The 21,870-nt window shown below is 40.0% G+C and overlaps 1 protein-coding gene across 1 annotated transcript in view; it reads left to right on the forward strand.

The window, feature by feature from the left end:
* Positions 1-21,183, forward strand: part of ubtd1b (ubiquitin domain containing 1b) — a 36,877-nt gene extending 15,694 nt beyond the window's left edge. The window contains exons 2-3 of the mRNA XM_079801685.1: positions 6,337-6,564; positions 17,937-21,183. Coding sequence (XP_079657811.1) covers positions 6,337-6,564; positions 17,937-18,319 — 611 coding nt within the window. The 3' untranslated portion in view covers positions 18,320-21,183. The remainder of the gene's footprint in view (positions 1-6,336; positions 6,565-17,936) is intronic.
* The last annotated feature ends 687 nt before the right edge of the window (positions 21,184-21,870 follow it).

Genomic DNA, 21,870 nt, shown 5'->3' on the forward strand with positions numbered 1-21,870 from the left:
TATCTCTCTATCTCTCTATCTCTCTATCTCTCTATCTCTCTATCTCTCTATCGTTCTATCTATCTATCTATCTATCTATCTATCTATCTATCTATCTATCTATCTATCTATCTATCTATCTATCTATCTATCTATCTATCTATCTATCTCTCTATCTCTCTATCTCTCTATCTCTCTATCGTTCTATCTCTCTATCGTTCTATCTCTCTATCTCTCTATCGTTCTATCTCTCTATCGTTCTATTTATCTATCGTTCTATCTATCTATCTATCGTTCGTCTTTTATATGACTTCTCTCTGAGGTGTGTGTGGCGTTTCTGCTCGAGGGCGCCATCTGGCCTCCAGTATGAATGAAACATGAGTGTGTTTAGCGCCCAGCACTGCTCACTCCATCCTATTTTCGGGTAAAAAAAAATTGTTTTTAGACTTTGCTGGTACAAAGTCATGTAAAGCCATTCCATAGCTGAATGTGAGGAACAGAATAATATTAACATCGTTATGTTTAAAGGGTTAGTTCACCCAAAAATGAAAATGCTGTCATTAATTACTCACCCTCATGTCGTTCGACACCCGTAAGACCTCCATTCATCTTTGGAACACAAATGAAGATATTTTAGTGTAAAGCTGATGCTGAGAAAGGCTTCAGATAGGCCTCCATTGGCATTCAGTGCATTTACACTCCCAAGACCCATAAAAGGCACTTAAAACGTATATATAGTTTTTGTGCGAAAAAAAAAAAATCAAAATAACACCTTTATCCAGCTTGTTCTTGTCTTCCGTGTGTGCCTCCACGACGCATGCGCAAGAATATGATGCAGATCCGGCGTTCGGACACATGACCCAGAAGCGATTTGTTTACAAGCAGAGGAAGACGCGCGTATCTAAGCTGTTGAATTCTACATTGATCGTGCTTTAGGTCTCGGCGTAGTGCTCAAAATGGGGCTAATGTGTGCATTTCATGGATTCCCGAACCCCGGCGCTACGTCATATTCTCGCGCATGCGTCGTGGAGGCACACACGGAAGACAAGAAGAGGTTGAATAAAGGTGTTATTTTGATTTTTTTTTTGCGCACAAAAACTATTGTCGTCGCATCGTAAAATTATTGTAGAGTCTCTGTGGTGAGATGGACTTTGTAACGACGTTTTAAGTGCCTTTTATGGCTCTTGTGAGTGTAAATGTACTGAATGCCAATGGAGGCCTATCTGAAGCCTTTCTCAGCATCAGCTTTACACTAAAATATCTTCATTTGTGTTCCGAAGATGAACGGAGGTCTGACGGGTGTCGAACGACATGAGGGTGAGTAATTAATGACAGCATTTTCATTTTTGGGTGAACTAACCCTTTAAAGTTCACGGAAACTCATCTTCCCTCTGCTGTAGCTGTCAATCATTCTCCGTTCGGCATTCAAACTGCCCGTCGCGTTCGGTTACAACTGTCAGCAGCAGCAGCACGGTAAAACTCTCTTCAAGATGATATATTCATTATAATACTTGATCTATAGATAAATAGCTGTTTGCATAAAATGACTTCATATCTTGCTGGAGTTAATCTAGCGGTTTCTGAACGATGTTGTACTCGCTACTAGACATGTGCCGGTAAACGGTAATACTATATACCGCAATAATGAACATGCACAATATTGTTATCGTGGGCACTTCAAAATACCGTGAATAATTATTTATTACGAATTATTCAGATTTTTAGAATGTATTTTAAGAATACTTTACCCGTCAACCGTTTAATATGAACAACGCGTCAAAGAGGAACGCGCACTGATGTAAACAGACCGTTCATGAGCCGAGCACATGGCGGAAGGCGTGAAGACGCACTGAAGTGCACATTCACTTTCAGACAGCAGAGGGCGCTGATGGAACAGCAGAAATACAGCCGTTTCCCCAGTAATCACAATCCGGTGCTCGTCATCACATAACCTAATACTTAAAGACTTAAAGTCATTTTCAAACTTTTTTTTTTTTAAGTTTTAAATTACATGCCCTAGATATTGTTTGAATATGTTCTGACTGTTGTTCAATCACACACTTTACAATATGGCTCCATTATTTAACATTAGTTCATTCATTAACAAACTGACAATGAAAAATACTTCTAAAGCATGTATTAATCTTAGTTAAATGTACATTTCAGCATTTAATAACACATTATTAAAATCAAAAGTTGTAACTATTATTTAACTTCTTAACCCGCACCGGTTCGTGGGCGGGGGGGTTGACGGAAGTGGGGGGGTGTGTACTTTTATTTACTTTTGTTTTATACAAAATATTCAATCAAGTATCACAAACTATGCATCATTTGAAAGCTAAAACACTCAAGATTCATGTTCTGAACTTGTTTTTGCAATAAATACACCAGAGAGGAAAGGGTTAAATGAAACGCTAAAGGACCGTCCATGTAAACATTAGCATAATATCAGCGTTACTCATCTTTCATCTCCTGTCGTTCAGATCAGATCGGACGAATCCAATAAACACCCGCATACATCTCTGTGTAAGAGTCCACTCTTCAAAATGCATCCCACTTTTTAATCCAAAACAACGAAAAAATAGGGAAAAAAACTAAAAATCCTCCGTTGTTTGCAAGAGAGTTTTGAGTTAGCGTGATCAATCATGTCCATTTTCAATGAAATATCGATTCTAATCCGTGTCTGGCAAACTCCCCCTGCTAGAATGGCTTCTCCCACGTGCAATGGTTCAACCCTCGTCTCTCTCCTTCAATCAGAGACTCTTCTGGGATGCATCATATAGAGGAAGTGCCTTACAGGCTTGGTGAGCTGTCAATCATTGCGCCCATGGTTTTCGTTGGATAAAGGCACTCGGTGCCCAGCCAATGCCTTTCCAACAAAGGTTTGATTGATGGACTTAGTAACCAATCAAAAGGCATTATCTTGCGCAGTTTGCGTAAGTAGGCTTTGGTGAATACTGTTTGTGCGCTGGCTGCGCGTTCTCCATGGCGCAACTGCAGTGGAGCGCGCTGTCTCTCACTGACGCTTCCCATCAGCTAAATGAGTTTTTTACACTTTGTAATCTCTGTAAATAGTTGCTTTAGTTTTTCAGTAACTGTTTATCCATTATAATTAGTAGTATATTGCAGTTTATTGCAGATTTATTTGAATGAAAAACTACTCTTTACAATAGCAAATGTTCTGAAATAAATGGCCTTTTTGAAATGACGCCTAGACTTTTCTTGACATAAAAGCTCACAGAAGCTACATTACTGAGAGAATCATCCTCATATTTGAATCATGACATGATTAGACATTCAGTTTTATATTTAAGTTATTTTCAGGCTCTTAACATTAAATTATAATATTTTTTTCCCTAAGTGAAAACAAAAAACGTGAGTCACTTACATGTATATTTACATGTATATTACTCTGTTCCCATATTACTTTGAGTTATTATGACTCTTGGGTAGCAATATTTCAAGTGTCTAGTTTAAAATAAGACCAGGTTTATGAATATAGACCATAGGGTTTAAGAGCTGCAGACATTTTCATTTGGGTATATCGTTTTCAAAGAATTCCTAAAAAATGGGGCGCTTGTTAAGAGGTTAATGGACCTGAGCTTACACTAACAGTTGCTTTTTTAAACTAACATTATCAAAGAAGAATAACTTCTGTAAAAATGTAGCTATTCGCTCTTTGTTAATGTTAATGCATTAACTGGCGAGACATTATTGTAAAGTGTTACCTATTGTTCTTTATAATTCTTTAGCACTTTAATCTGTTTCAAATATTTGTTTACTTTATACATTTTTGTGTATTGCTTTATTGTATTTAAATGTTTGGTTCTTTTGTTATAATAAAGTTTTTAAACCTGTTATAGTATGACAACACTTTTTTTGCAACTTTTTTTAAATATCGTGATAATACCGTATACCGTGATAAAAGCTTCAGCAATTAATCGCAACATGAAAATTTGATACCGGCACATGCCTACTCGCTACCGGGTGACAACACACAGACTATTAATTAGCATCACACGCACAATAACTGGAAATCAAAACTGTGAAGAAACAAATAATCCGTAAACTGTTGGACAGATAAACATTATAGACTAGGATTTGTACGCCCAACATCTCTTTTCTTTGTGCCGTGAACTTTTCAATGCGCACTCGCGCTGCACTGCGCGCTCTGACTCCATGTTGCTTTAAGCGCATCATTCTGCACCCGGGATGCGCATAAGCACTTTGTTGCCGCACTGTTTTGAAGCGTTTCATATATTTTCATAGTTTTGTGCGCTGAAAGATTATTAAAAGCCTTAAAATCTTGTTCTCTCGTATCTATCATATCTTTGTTGCCCCATTACAAAGCTGCACATTACGTTTACAATAAACATCTTGTAATTTGATATTATTTGTGTAGGCCCATATAATTATCTACATTCATATATAAATATAAATCTAATAATATAAATTGTTTTTCATAAATGTATTTTATAAGAACACAAAGTAATTTGTACCTTTTTATTAACATGTTTAGATTTCATAAAATTAGCCCAAATATTTTTTTCCAGAATTACTTTTTGTAATTGCAATTTTTTATATAGATTTTTGTCATACCTTATGATTATATATATTTTTATTCATTTATTGTTTTCTCTATAATGAAGTAGTGTGTACTTATTGGATTCTGGATTGTGTTTAACAAATAAAAGAGTGACCATTAGTTCCACAAACACAGATGTAGATATTCTATAGAGATAGAAATATATGAAGGATACATTTATAACCCTTTTATTTCAGTTTGTTGTGATCGTTTCAGTTATTTACTGAATAAATATTTCAAGGTGTTAGCTGTAATCTTACACTGCAAAGTGATAACTTAAAAGGGATTAAATTCATAATTATTTAATGATCGAAGCACACAAAAAATGTATGACAGCCCTAAAACTGACAATTAATTGGCAAAATTGCCAGCCACGGGTCGGCTGGGCCAAGCAGGATTTGACCACCTCCGCCATAATATAATATAATATAATATAATATAATATAATATAATATAATATAATATAATATAATATAATATAATATAATATAATATAATATAATATAATATAATATAATATAATATAATATAATATAATATAATATATAATATAATATAATATAATATAATATAATATAATATAATATTATATAATATATAATATAATATATAATATATAATATAATATATAATATAATATATAATATAATATATAATATAATATATAATATAATATAATATATAATATAATATATAATATAATATATAATATAATATATAATATAATATAAATTATATATATATATATATATATATATACACACACACACACACACACACACACACACACACACACACACACACACACACACACACACACACACACACACACACACACACACACACACACACACACACACACACACACACACACACACACACACACACACACACACACACACACACACACACACACACACACACACACACACACACACACACACACACACACACACACTTTTCATTTGTAAAAAATAAATAAATCCCATTTTAAATTGCAATTTTAACCAGAATAATCACCAAGTCACCAATAATCACCTCACTAAGTCTGCGTTTCTTTGATTAGAAAATCGAGTAAAAACTGTAATATTGGGAAATATTATTGCAATTTAAAATGGCTGTTTTCTGTTGTCACATGACCCTTCAGAAATCAATGTAGAAAACAGTTGTGCTGCTTAATATTTTTGTGAAAACTGGGGATTTTTCTGATGAAGAATTTGAAATCACATTTGATCAATTTAATGCAGACTTGGTGAGAAGAAACTTAAATTCTTTCAAAACAAAAAAATATTACGGACCCCAAAATCTTAGTGTATGTTTTTTATATGTATTATATTATATTGCAGTCATTTGTGAAGAAATATGCCCTTTCTACTTTATTAATAAAGTCATTCTTGATCATGTGTAAAATTTCCCTTCTAAATTTTCCATTACTCTATAATCATTTGCACTACATGTCAATTTTACATTCCACTGCGTTCTCTGTCTGTCGCCCAGTTAAAGCGTTAGAGAAAGCACTGATGGAAAATACAAATGGAAAGTCTTTGCCGGCCTTCATAGGTGTTGTCATACGTGAAACTAACATAATACACTGGAATAGTGCAATTCTGGCCCAATGGTAAAAAAAAAAGCACTTTTCTCCTTTTTAATCATCAAAGCTACCGGTACTTCTTTCTCCATAAACTTTCTACTAAGCCATAATTCCAGGAAATGCTGTATAGTCTACACTTCTCTCACATTCGTGTTAATTCACACGTCATCTGCGTCTACAGGTCGCAACGAGCCCCTGAAGAAAGACAAGCCGAAGTGGAAGAGCGATTACCCCATGACGGAGGGGCAGCTCCGCAGTAAGAGAGACGAGTTCTGGGACACGGCTCCAGCGTTTGAGGGCCGCAAGGAGATCTGGGACGCCCTGAAGGCGGCTGCTGTGGCTCTGGAGTGTAACGATCATGAGCTGGCTCAGGCTATAGTGGACGGAGCCAACATCACATTACCACACGGTGAGAGTCCTTACACTGCCCTGCCACCGATCGGCTGAGATGAGCGCGGCTTTGTGTGTGACTTGGAACTGAAATAGGAGAAATTTGGAAGCATGTTCATGCTGCTCTTTTCCAGGGGGGAACCATCAGACAGTGCACTATATAGAGGATAGGGAACCATCAGACAGTGCACTATATAGAGGATAGGGAACCATCAGACAGTGCACTATATAGAGGATAGGGAACCATCAGACAGTGCACTATATAGAGGATAGGGAACCATAAGACAGTGCACTATATAGAGGATGGGGAACCATCAGACAGTGCACTATATAGAGGATGGGGAACCATCAGACAGTGCACTATATAGAGGATAGGGAACGATCTGACAGTGCACTATATAGAGGATAGGGAACGATCAGACAGTGCACTATATAGAGGATAGGGAACGATCAGACAGTGCACTATATAGAGGATGGGGAACCATCAGACAGTGCACTATATAGAGGATAGGGAACCATCAGACAGTGCACTATATAGAGGATAGGGAACGATCAGACAGTGCACTATATAGAGGATGGGGAACCATCAGACAGTGCACTATATAGAGGATGGGGAACGATCAGACAGTGCACTATATAGAGGATAGGGAACCATCAGACAGTGCACTATATAGAGGATAGGGAACGATCAGACAGTGCACTATATAGAGGATAGGGAATGATCAGACAGTGCACTATATAGAGGATAGGGAACCATCAGACAGTGCACTATATAGAGGATAGGGAACGATCAGACAGTGCACTATATAGAGGATAGGGAACCATCAGACAGTGCACTATATAGAGGATAGGGAACCATCAGACAGTGCACTATATAGGGGATAGGGAACCATCAGACAGTGCACTATATAGAGGATAGGGAACGATCAGACAGTGCACTATATAGAGGATAGGGAACCATCAGACAGTGCACTATATAGAGGATAGGGAACCATCAGACAGTGCACTATATAGGGGATAGGGAACCATCAGACAGTGCACTATATAGAGGATAGGGAACGATCAGACAGTGCACTATATAGAGGATAGGGAACCATCAGACAGTGCACTATATAGAGGATAGGGAACGATCAGACAGTGCACTATATAGAGGATAGGGAATGATCAGACAGTGCACTATATAGAGGATAGGGAACCATCAGACAGTGCACTATATAGAGGATAGGGAACGATCAGACAGTGCACTATATAGAGGATAGGGAACCATCAGACAGTGCACTATATAGAGGATAGGGAACCATCAGACAGTGCACTATATAGAGGATAGGGAACCATCAGACAGTGCACTATATAGAGGATGGGGAACCATCAGACAGTGCACTATATAGAGGATGGGGAACCATCAGACAGTGCACTATATAGAGGATGGGGAACCATCAGACAGTGCACTATATAGAGGATGGGGAACCATCAGACAGTGCACTATATAGAGGATGGGGAACCATCAGACAGTGCACTATATAGAGGATGGGGAACCATCAGACAGTGCACTATATAGAGGATGGGGAACCATCAGACAGTGCACTATATAGAGGATAGGGAACCATCAGACAGTGCACTATATAGAGGATAGGGAACCATCAGACAGTGCACTATATAGAGGATAGGGAACCATCAGACAGTGCAATATATAGAGGATAGGGAACCATCAGACAGTGCACTATATAGAGGATAGGGAACCATCAGACAGTGCACTATATAGAGGATGGGGAACCATCAGACAGTGCACTATATAGAGGATGGGGAACCATCAGACAGTGCACTATATAGAGGATGGGGAACCATCAGACAGTGCACTATATAGAGGATAGGGAACGATCAGACAGTGCACTATATAGAGGATAGGGAACCATCAGACAGTGCACTATATAGAGGATGGGGAACCATCAGACAGTGCACTATATAGAGGATGGGGAACCATCAGACAGTGCACTATATAGAGGATGGGGAACCATCAGACAGTGCACTATATAGAGGATAGGGAACGATCAGACAGTGCACTATATAGAGGATGGGGAACCATCAGACAGTGCACTATATAGAGGATAGGGAACGATCAGACAGTGCACTATATAGAGGATGGGGAACCATCAGACAGTGCACTATATAGAGGATGGGGAACCATCAGACAGTGCACTATATAGAGGATAGGGAACGATCAGACAGTGCACTATATAGAGGATAGGTAACCATCAGACAGTGCACTATATAGAGGATGGGGAACCATCAGACAGTGCACTATATAGAGGATGGGGAACCATCAGACAGTGCACTATATAGAGGATGGGGAACCATCAGACAGTGCACTATATAGAGGATAGGGAACCATCAGACAGTGCACTATATAGAGGATGGGGAACCATCAGACAGTGCACTATATAGAGGATAGGGAACGATCAGACAGTGCACTATATAGAGGATGGGGAACCATCAGACAGTGCACTATATAGAGGATGGGGAACCATCAGACAGTGCACTATATAGAGGATAGGGAACCATCAGACAGTGCACTATATAGAGGATGGGGAACCATCAGACAGTGCACTATATAGAGGATAGGGAACCATCAGACAGTGCACTATATAGAGGATAGGGAACCATCAGACAGTGCACTATATAGAGGATGGGGAACCATCAGACAGTGCACTATATAGAGGATAGGGAACGATCTGACAGTGCACTATATAGAGGATGGGGAACGATCAGACAGTGCACTATATAGAGGATGGGGAACCATCAGACAGTGCACTATATAGAGGATAGGGAACGATCAGACAGTGCACTATATAGAGGATGGGGAACCATCAGACAGTGCACTATATAGAGGATAGGGAACGATCAGACAGTGCACTATATAGAGGATAGGGAACGATCAGACAGTGCACTATATAGAGGATAGGGAACCATCAGACAGTGCACTATATAGAGGATGGGGAACCATCAGACAGTGCACTATATAGAGGATAGGGAACGATCAGACAGTGCACTATATAGAGGATGGGGAACCATCAGACAGTGCACTATATAGAGGATGGGGAACGATCAGACAGTGCACTATATAGAGGATAGGGAACCATCAGACAGTGCACTATATAGAGGATAGGGAACGATCAGACAGTGCACTATATAGAGGATAGGGAATGATCAGACAGTGCACTATATAGAGGATAGGGAACCATCAGACAGTGCACTATATAGAGGATAGGGAACGATCAGACAGTGCACTATATAGAGGATAGGGAACCATCAGACAGTGCACTATATAGAGGATAGGGAACCATCAGACAGTGCACTATATAGGGGATAGGGAACCATCAGACAGTGCACTATATAGAGGATAGGGAACGATCAGACAGTGCACTATATAGAGGATAGGGAACCATCAGACAGTGCACTATATAGAGGATAGGGAACCATCAGACAGTGCACTATATAGGGGATAGGGAACCATCAGACAGTGCACTATATAGAGGATAGGGAACGATCAGACAGTGCACTATATAGAGGATAGGGAACCATCAGACAGTGCACTATATAGAGGATAGGGAACGATCAGACAGTGCACTATATAGAGGATAGGGAATGATCAGACAGTGCACTATATAGAGGATAGGGAACCATCAGACAGTGCACTATATAGAGGATAGGGAACGATCAGACAGTGCACTATATAGAGGATAGGGAACCATCAGACAGTGCACTATATAGAGGATAGGGAACCATCAGACAGTGCACTATATAGAGGATAGGGAACCATCAGACAGTGCACTATATAGAGGATGGGGAACCATCAGACAGTGCACTATATAGAGGATGGGGAACCATCAGACAGTGCACTATATAGAGGATGGGGAACCATCAGACAGTGCACTATATAGAGGATGGGGAACCATCAGACAGTGCACTATATAGAGGATGGGGAACCATCAGACAGTGCACTATATAGAGGATGGGGAACCATCAGACAGTGCACTATATAGAGGATGGGGAACCATCAGACAGTGCACTATATAGAGGATAGGGAACCATCAGACAGTGCACTATATAGAGGATAGGGAACCATCAGACAGTGCACTATATAGAGGATAGGGAACCATCAGACAGTGCAATATATAGAGGATAGGGAACCATCAGACAGTGCACTATATAGAGGATAGGGAACCATCAGACAGTGCACTATATAGAGGATGGGGAACCATCAGACAGTGCACTATATAGAGGATGGGGAACCATCAGACAGTGCACTATATAGAGGATGGGGAACCATCAGACAGTGCACTATATAGAGGATAGGGAACGATCAGACAGTGCACTATATAGAGGATAGGGAACCATCAGACAGTGCACTATATAGAGGATGGGGAACCATCAGACAGTGCACTATATAGAGGATGGGGAACCATCAGACAGTGCACTATATAGAGGATGGGGAACCATCAGACAGTGCACTATATAGAGGATAGGGAACGATCAGACAGTGCACTATATAGAGGATGGGGAACCATCAGACAGTGCACTATATAGAGGATAGGGAACGATCAGACAGTGCACTATATAGAGGATGGGGAACCATCAGACAGTGCACTATATAGAGGATGGGGAACCATCAGACAGTGCACTATATAGAGGATAGGGAACGATCAGACAGTGCACTATATAGAGGATAGGTAACCATCAGACAGTGCACTATATAGAGGATGGGGAACCATCAGACAGTGCACTATATAGAGGATGGGGAACCATCAGACAGTGCACTATATAGAGGATGGGGAACCATCAGACAGTGCACTATATAGAGGATAGGGAACCATCAGACAGTGCACTATATAGAGGATGGGGAACCATCAGACAGTGCACTATATAGAGGATAGGGAACGATCAGACAGTGCACTATATAGAGGATGGGGAACCATCAGACAGTGCACTATATAGAGGATGGGGAACCATCAGACAGTGCACTATATAGAGGATAGGGAACCATCAGACAGTGCACTATATAGAGGATGGGGAACCATCAGACAGTGCACTATATAGAGGATAGGGAACCATCAGACAGTGCACTATATAGAGGATAGGGAACCATCAGACAGTGCACTATATAGAGGATGGGGAACCATCAGACAGTGCACTATATAGAGGATAGGGAACCATCAGACAGTGCACTATATAGAGGATGGGGAACCATCAGACAGTGCACTATATAGAGGATGGGGAACCATCAGACAGTGCACTATATAGAGGATAGGGAACGATCAGACAGTGCACTATATAGAGGATGGGGAACCATCAGACAGTGCACTATATAGAGGATGGGGAACCATCAGACAGTGCACTATATAGAGGATAGGGAACCATCAGACAGTGCACTATATAGAGGATAGGGAACCATCAGACAGTGCACTATATAGAGGATGGGGAACCATCAGACAGTGCACTATATAGGGGATAGGGAACCATCAGACAGTGAACTATATAGAGGATAGGGAACCATCAGACAGTGCACTATATAGAGGATGGGGAACCATCAGACAGTGCACTATATAGAGGATAGGGAACCATCAGACAGTGCACTATATAGAGGATAGGGAACCATCAGACAGTGCACTATATAGAGGATAGGGAACCATCAGACAGTGCACTATATAGAGGATGGGGAACCATCAGACTGTGCACTATATAGGGGATAGGGAACCATCAGACAGTGCACTATATAGAGGATAGGGAACCATCAGACAGTGCACTATATAGAGGATAGGGAACGATCAGACTGCACTATATAGGGTATAGGGAACCATCGGACCGTGCACTATATAGAGGATGGGGAACCATCAGACAGTGCACTATATAGAGGATAGGGAACCATCAGACAGTGCACTATATAGAGGATAGGGAACCATCAGACAGTGCACTATATAGGCAAGGCAAGGCAAGGCAAGTTTATTTGTATAGCACATTTCATACACAGTGGCAATTCAAAGTGCTTTACACAGAAATGAAATAAAAATATTACAGTTATAATAGGAATTTAAAGAAATAAAAAATAAAGAAAATATTGAAAGATAAAAATAAAGAGTATAATTAAAAATAAAAATAAAAACAGGGTTAAATTTAAGCATATAAATTAAAATGCAAGCAGTTCGGACAAAGCACGTACAGTGGCACAGCTCATTCAGTAAATGCACAGCTAAACAGATGTGTTTTGAGTCTGGATTTGAAAGTGGCTACTGTTGGAGCACATCTGATCTGTTCAGGAAGCTGGTTCCAGCTACGGCTGGCATAATAGCTAAAAGCAGACTCTCCTTGCTTTGAGTGAACCCTTGGTATTTCTAATTGACTTGATCCTGATGATCTGAGTGATCTGTTGGGTTTGTATTTAATCAGCATATCTGCAATGTATTGAGGTCCTAGGTCATTGAGTGATTTAGAGGATAGGGAACCATCAGACAGTGCACTATATAGAGGATGGGGAACCATCAGGATAGGGAACGATCAGACAGTGCACTATATAGAGGATAGGGAACCATCAGGATAGGGAACGATCAGACAGTGCACTATATAGAGGATGGGGAACCATCAGGATAGGGAACGATCAGACAGTGCACTATATAGAGGATGGGGAACCATCAGGATAGGGAACGATCAGACAGTGCACTATATAGAGGATAGGGAACCATCAGACAGTGCACTATATAGAGGATAGGGAACCATCAGACAGTGCACTATATAGAGGATGGGGAACCATCAGACAGTGCACTATATAGAGGATGGGGAACCATCAGGATAGGGAACGATCAGACAGTGCACTATATAGAGGATAGGGAACCATCAGGATAGGGAACGATCAGACAGTGCACTATATAGAGGATGGGGAACCATCAGGATAGGGAACGATCAGACAGTGCACTATATAGAGGATGGGGAACCATCAGGATAGGGAACGATCAGACAGTGCACTATATAGAGGATGGGGAACCATCAGGATAGGGAACGATCAGACAGTGCACTATATAGAGGATAGGGAACCATCAGGATAGGGAACCATCAGACAGTGCACTATATAGAGGATAGGGAACCATCAGGATAGGGAACGATCAGACAGTGCACTATATAGAGGATGGGGAACCATCAGGATAGGGAACGATCAGACAGTGCACTATATAGAGGATGGGGAACCATCAGGATAGGGAACGATCAGACAGTGCACTATATAGAGGATAGGGAACCATCAGACAGTGCACTATATAGAGGATAGGGAACCATCAGACAGTGCACTATATAGAGGATGGGGAACCATCAGACAGTGCACTATATAGAGGATAGGGAACCATCAGACAGTGCACTATATAGAGGATAGGGAACCATCAGACAGTGCACTATATAGAGGATAGGGAACCATCAGACAGTGCACTATATAGAGGATAGGGAACCATCAGACAGTGCACTATATAGAGGATGGGGAACCATCAGACAGTGCACTATATAGAGGATAGGGAACCATCAGACAGTGCACTATATAGAGGATGGGGAACCATCAGACAGTGCACTATATAGAGGATAGGGAACCATCAGACAGTGCACTATATAGAGGATGGGGAACCATCAGACAGTGCACTATATAGAGGATGGGGAACCATCAGACAGTGCACTATATAGAGGATGGGGAACCATCAGACAGTGCACTATATAGAGGATGGGGAACCATCAGACAGTGCACTATATAGAGGATGGGGAACCATCAGACAGTGCACTATATAGGGGATAGGGAACGATCAGACTGCACTATATAGGGTATAGGGAACCATCAGACAGTGCACTATATAGAGGATGGGGAACCATCAGACAGTGCACTATATAGGGGATAGGGAACGATCAGACTGCACTATATAGGGTATAGGGAACCATCAGACAGTGCACTATATAGAGGATGGGGAACCATCAGACAGTGCACTATATAGAGGATGGGGAACCATCAGACAGTGCACTATATAGGGGATAGGGAACGATCAGACAGTGCACTATATAGAGGATAGGGAACCATCAGACAGTGCACTATATAGAGGATAGGGAACCATCAGACAGTGCACTATATAGGGGATAGGGAACGATCAGACTGCACTATATAGGGTATAGGGAACCATCAGACAGTGCACTATATAGAGGATGGGGAACCATCAGACAGTGCACTATATAGAGGATAGGGAACCATCAGACAGTGCACTATATAGAGGATGGGGAACCATCAGACAGTGCACTATATAGAGGATAGGGAACCATCAGACAGTGCACTATATAGAGGATAGGGAACGATCAGACAGTGCACTATATAGAGGATAGGGAACCATCAGACAGTGCACTATATAGAGGATAGGGAACCATCAGACAGTGCACTATATAGGGGATAGGGAACGATCAGACTGCACTATATAGGGTATAGGGAACCATCAGACAGTGCACTATATAGAGGATGGGGAACCATCAGACAGTGCACTATATAGAGGATAGGGAACCATCAGACAGTGCACTATATAGAGGATGGGGAACCATCAGACAGTGCACTATATAGAGGATAGGGAACCATCAGACAGTGCACTATATAGAGGATGGGGAACCATCAGACAGTGCACTATATAGAGGATGGGGAACCATCAGACAGTGCACTATATAGAGGATAGGGAACCATCAGACAGTGCACTATATAGAGGATGGGGAACCATCAGACAGTGCACTATATAGAGGATAGGGAACCATCAGACAGTGCACTATATAGAGGATAGGGAACCATCAGACAGTGCACTATATAGAGGATGGGGAACCATCAGACAGTGCACTATATAGAGGATAGGGAACCATCAGACAGTGCACTATATAGAGGATGGGGAACCATCAGACAGTGCACTATATAGAGGATGGGGAACCATCAGACAGTGCACTATATAGAGGATAGGGAACCATCAGACAGTGCACTATATAGAGGATAGGGAACCATCAGACAGTGCACTATATAGAGGATGGGGAACCATCAGACAGTGCACTATATAGAGGATGGGGAACCATCAGACAGTGCACTATATAGAGGATAGGGAACGATCAGACAGTGCACTATATAGAGGATAGGGAACCATCAGACAGTGCACTATATAGAGGATAGGGAACGATCAGACAGTGCACTATATAGAGGATAGGGAACGATCAGACAGTGCACTATATAGAGGATAGGGAACCATCTGACAGTGCACTATATAGAGGATGGGGAACCATCAGACAGTGCACTATATAGAGGATAGGGAACCATCAGACAGTGCACTATATAGAGGATAGGGAACGATCAGACAGTGCACTATATAGAGGATAGGGAACCATCAGACAGTGCACTATATAGAGGATAGGGAACCATCAGACAGTGCACTATATAGAGGATAGGGAACCATCAGACAGTGCACTATATAGAGGATGGGGAACCATCAGACAGTGCACTATATAGAGGATAGGGAACCATCAGACAGTGCACTATATAGGGGATTGGGAACCATCAGACAGTGCACTATATAGGGGATTGGGAACCATCAGACAGTGCACTATATAGGGGATGGGGAACCATCAGACAGTGCACTATATAGAGGATAGGGAACCATCAGACAGTGCACTATATAGGGGATTGGGAACCATCAGACGTGTAAATATGCTTTCTGTTGGGGTAAATGAAGTCTGGTTTCACATTAGTGTCACGTGAACCGCCACAAAAAGGGGGGAGGAGCTGTTGGATATGTCCCGCCCTGTCTTCCTGTTTCAGTGGAAATCACATCAGTGGGCCTTTAAAATCATGGAGTATCAACTGAGCAGCTCAGAATACATGGCTGACAAATGGCTTAATCCAAATTTATGGGATCACGTTCCTTTCATTGATTTTCATCAATGAAAGCCTACAGAACTAGACTGAGAGACCATTTAAAGGCCTTTGCAGGTGTTTTGAGTTAATTAGCTGATTAGAGTGTGTCTTCAATATTGAACCTTTTCACAATATTCAAATTTTCTGAGATACTGAATTTGGGATTTTCCTTAGTTGTCAGTTATAATCATCAAAATGAAAAGAAATAAACATTTGAAATATATCAGTCTGTGTGTAATGAATGAATGAATATAATATGCAAGTTTCAGTTTTTGAATGGAATTAGTGAAATAAATCAACTTTTTGATGATATTCAATTATATGACCAGTAGGGCTGTAATCTCCCAGTCCATTATTAGTCGATACGTTCTGGCTCGACCAAAATTCTGATTGGTCGATTTTTTCCCCGAGTTCATTTCATTAGTTTTGCTGCGTTCATTTCATCAGTTTTGCCGCGCCGCGTTCATTTCATCAGGTGGAAAGCACTAATTGCTAATGGGGGTGTTTTCAGAGCACCTGTTTCACAGGTAACAGTCTGCCTTCAGAACACCCCCATTGTTTTCACTTCTTTTGGATTAGCCCAACCCACTGGAGAAGAGACAGATTGAAGAAGGCTAGTTTTCTTGTATATTATTTATGTAATTGTGAGTTTTTTCTGCTCTTGATCTGGCTTGTTTAATAAATATTCCCTTTTTATTAAAGTGGACGTGCCTTTTGTGTTTAAGAGTAAAAGCTTTAAGTTAATAGTCTATTCGTGTCTCAGCCGCGAAGCTCAGCTCCTGTTCGAGCTGCACAGAGCGGCTGAAATGAGTGTCTGTCAGTTCTTATAATACATATGACAAAAACAATTGTCTAAATTATGCTGCATATTCCTCAAAAGTTCTTGTGATGATATCTAGTTGACAACACAGTACTATATTTTCGGAAGTCATAGGCTATGATATTGCGCAGGTGCACGTGATGCAACGCTGTCAGAGCCGACAGACTCGTGTGTCAGACTCATTTCAGTGCAAAATAATCAGGTCAAAAAGTATTTAATATATTGCAAATAGCCTACTAGTTTATGTTATTTATAATTCATTTATGCAGACAACAAGGCTACCAAGTACTGCGCACAGTGTGCAGCTAATTAATTTAACGTTTTTTTTCCTAACGTCATTTTAGTCGATTTTTAATCGAAAATTTCAGGACTTCAGTCGACCAAGATTTTCTTTGGTTGATTACAGCCCTAATGACCAGCACCTGTATATATATTTTTTATCAAATATATCAAATAACTACATTCATCTGTTTAAACAGCTTCTTATCTTCACAACCTGACCCTTATTTCCTTTATTGGCCTAGAGGGGAAGTTTTCACCGTAATGAAGAAGTATTTAATAACAAAGTGTGCAAATGATGATCCCTCATTGTTATATCTGTTGTTTATACTTCCAATCACTCTAGGATCCCTGACGGAGTGCTACGATGAACTGGGAAACCGTTACCAGCTACCGGTTTACTGCCTGGCCCCGCCGGTCAATCTGATCTCAGAAAGAAGCGAGGAAGACCTGACGGACAACCCTGAGCCCCAGACGGCACAGAAGAAAGAGTTCCAGCTGAAGGTGCGTCTCTCCACCGGCAAAGACCTGCGTCTGAACGCCAGCATGACGGACACCATCGGCCTGCTCAAGAAGCAGCTGCAAGCTCAGGAGGACATTGACCTGGCCCACCAGCGCTGGTTCTTCTCGGGAAAGCTCCTTACAGACAAGACCCGCCTGCAGGACACCAAGATCCAGAAGGACTTTGTCATCCAGGTCATCGTGAACCAATCCGCACCAAACCACTAAGAGATAAAGGACCAAACCACGGAAGCTAAAAGAACATTTTGCACAAAAATTTTAGTTTTTGAATAAACCAACCCAACGGATCGCAGTTCGTTTCCCTAGACTATGCATAAGAACCCACGTGGTCCTCTCAAAGTGATCTCCCCTTGTAAAATAATCGAACTTGAGCTTCATTTTGCACACTTGAGTATCTTAGAAAAATAGTTGTGCCTTGAAAAGAAGAGTTGCTGTGCTTGAGGCATGTTTCAGTGCGCCCACATGCTTTGTATATTATGACAGACGTCTTTGAGCACAAACCAGTACTTTCTATGCAATCTTAAAACCAGACCGATATCATCACTCAATGTAGCTAATCGACATCTCGGACACGTTTGCTGGAGGCTCAAAAGGCTCACTGTGTAGATCGAGTGCACAAAGACGCATTAAACTGACAGTGATGCTATACATCTTCATCTCCTGGCACTGCCCAGTCTCCGTGGAGGAAACCGTACTGGACACACTATCACTTTAATGGCTGTCTGACTTCCTCTTTTATAGTGCGGTTATGCTGTAAGCGCTCAGGCTGCAATCAGAGAATATTGCTTCTATTTTGAGAGATTATATTCTGTACTATTTCAATCTTTACCCTGCTTTTTTTAATTACTTCTAAGTAAGACTTTTTACTGATTCTTAACCCTTTATCAGTGGCATTGCTTGAAGATTTCATCAGCATCTCTAACGACGTGTTCACAAACATTCGGCCATTTATCTTTTCCTAAAGGTCTTCTGCTCCTGGTTATGAGCACCATGTGACTCTGCGCGCCCCGCACCGGTTAGAAACGGCTCATTACCTCGACGGCAACTGTTCCTCATTAACCCGAGTCTCCAGAGCACTGGCGTGATCGTTATACGTCTCTTCCCGCCATTGCTCTGGGTTACTTTCTGTATTCGGTTGTAAACGATACACACTGGTGTTCATTAGCCTTCATGCATGGGTTAAATCACATTCATTTTTCATTGGAAATAGCAGTTCCCCCTCCAAATTGCGGCCAAAATAAGCTAATTGACAATATGCAGTATCTTAAAGGGTATGTGTGTGTTCTCTTATGTCCTACACCTGTGACTGACTGACTTCTGTCACACACAAAACATTTTTGGGAAAATGTTGAATTTTGGTCCAATGTTGTTTTGTTTCACATAAGTCATAATTATGAGATAAAAAGTGAAATTATTAAAAAATATTGATTTGAAAATTCTGAAAAAATTTGACTTCTCAATTTTGATCATTTTTACTATCACATAATTGTCCAAATTGAGTCATAAGTTGACATTTTTTTCAGAATTCTCAATTTTTATCTCAATTATGACACGTGAAATATAACATCTCAATTAATTGACTTATGACATCTTAATTTTGACTTGGTGTGTCTTCAGTTTTACTATCATTGTCAAAATTGAGTCATAAATTGACATTTTTGTCAGAATTCTCTATTTTGACTGATTAGCTTTTTATCTCAAGTATGAGGTGAAACATAACATCTCAATTTGACTTGATATCTCAATTTTGCTTTAAGTCTTAATTTTGACTATTAAGAGAGTAAAAATTGAGTCATAAGTTTATATTATTTTGTCAGAATTCTCAATTTTTGGCTGATAATTTAGCTTTTTATCTCAATTATGACACGTGAAATATAACATCTGTTATTTGACTTATGACATCTCAATTTTGACTTAGTATGTCATAATTTTTAATATCTCATAATTGTCAACATTGTCATAAATTGACATTTTTGACTGAATTCTAAATTTTTGGCTGATAATTTTGCTTTTTATCTCAACTATGACACGTGAAATATAACATCTCAATTATTTGACTTATGACATCTCAATTTTGACGTAGTATGTCATAATTTGTACTATCATTGTCAAAATTGAGTCATAAATTTACATTTTTGTCTGAATTCTCAATTTTGACTGATTAGCTTTTTATCTCAATTATGACGTGAAACATAACATCTCAATTATTTGACATGACAGCTCAATTTTGACTTAGTATGTCTTAATTTTGACAATTATGAGAGTAAAAATAAAGTCATAATAAGTTGATATTTTGTCCGAATTCTCAATTTTGCTTTTCATCTCAATCTTGACGTGAAATATAACATCTCAATTATTTGACTTATGACATCTCAATTTTGACTTAGTATGTCATAGTAAAAATTATCTCATTGTCAACATTGAGTCATAATTGAGTCATAAACAGTTCTGAATTCTGTCAAAAAGTCAACTTATGAGATAGAATTCTCAATTTTGGCTGATAATTTAGTGTTGTATGTTTGACTTTTTTCATAATTTCAACTTTTTTCCCCCTTTTCTTTTGTTTATTAAATGAAAGTCGGTGGGTTTCAATGTTTCGGATTGGACAAAAACATTATGTATGTATATATTTAGTTTGTGTTTTGCGGAACAAAGACAGTCACAGGTTTGGAACATGAGGGATGAGTAAAAGATGACCCTTTTCATTTTTGGGTAAACGAACCTGGAATATTCCCAGAAGTCGTGCGCAGCGTAAAGCACATACCCTGTGGGAACAACACGACATCAAAAACCTCACTCAGTACCTCAGTCATGATTTATGTGCGTCATTGATTTACATGCTCTGATAAGAACGTACACAGTAATGTAGTGTACATCTCGAATCCTGCACACTTTGCGATCTTTTTCCCAGATTGTGAGCGGCGGGAGCTATGTGACCTCCGGCTGTCTGAAGGAGAGTCCCGTCCTCATGGCCTTCGTCAGCACAATCTGAAACCCTGATGCTGTGACGACATGTGCTGTTCGGGATATTTATTCTCTCATTGGCATTCGCTACAGAAGAAGTAGTTTGTAAAATTAAAAAAAATTTGAAACAAAGATAATCAAATGGTGACAGTACTGGTGTATTCTGTGTGCTGATTATGATCACAGTGGTTTTTAGTCAAGAGGGACATTGCTGTTATTTTTCTAGGCACAATTCTCCTGCATTCATACAGTCAGTGGATGCTTTCTTCATGTATTGTTTGTTATCTTTGAATGTATGTGTAATGTTATCAGATTTGACTGAGGAAGCTGTCAGGAAGCCATACATGTGGATCTCTTTCGCCCCGCTGTGTTGGGACGGTTTCAGGAGACTCGCTTTGGACGTTTGTCTTACAAATCACCGATTTGCAAGAAGCCATTCCTGCTTTACCCGTGGGTATGGAAGCCCGTTTCTGCCACATGAGAGAGAAATCCTGCTTTGGCCATTATTAATTATACAAAAACATGTCATTTATGAGATGCGATGTCATAGTTATGAGAAGTCAAAATTGTTGTCATTTCATCATTTCAATTTTTTTTCATAATTTAGCTTTTAATCTTAATCTTGACATTATCAGTTTCGACTGTTTTGATGTCATTTATAACTATTTTGATTCTTATAAACCGTAGAAATTGTTATAATTGTGTTTGTCAATTTCAACTCATAATTTTGACTTTGTATCTCGTAATTATGACTTTGTATCTCATAATTGGGAGATTAACGTCAGTATGACTAG

This window comes from Gobio gobio (genome assembly GCF_949357685.1).
Source record: "Gobio gobio genome assembly, chromosome: 20".
Lineage (NCBI taxonomy): Eukaryota > Metazoa > Chordata > Actinopteri > Cypriniformes > Gobionidae > Gobio > Gobio gobio.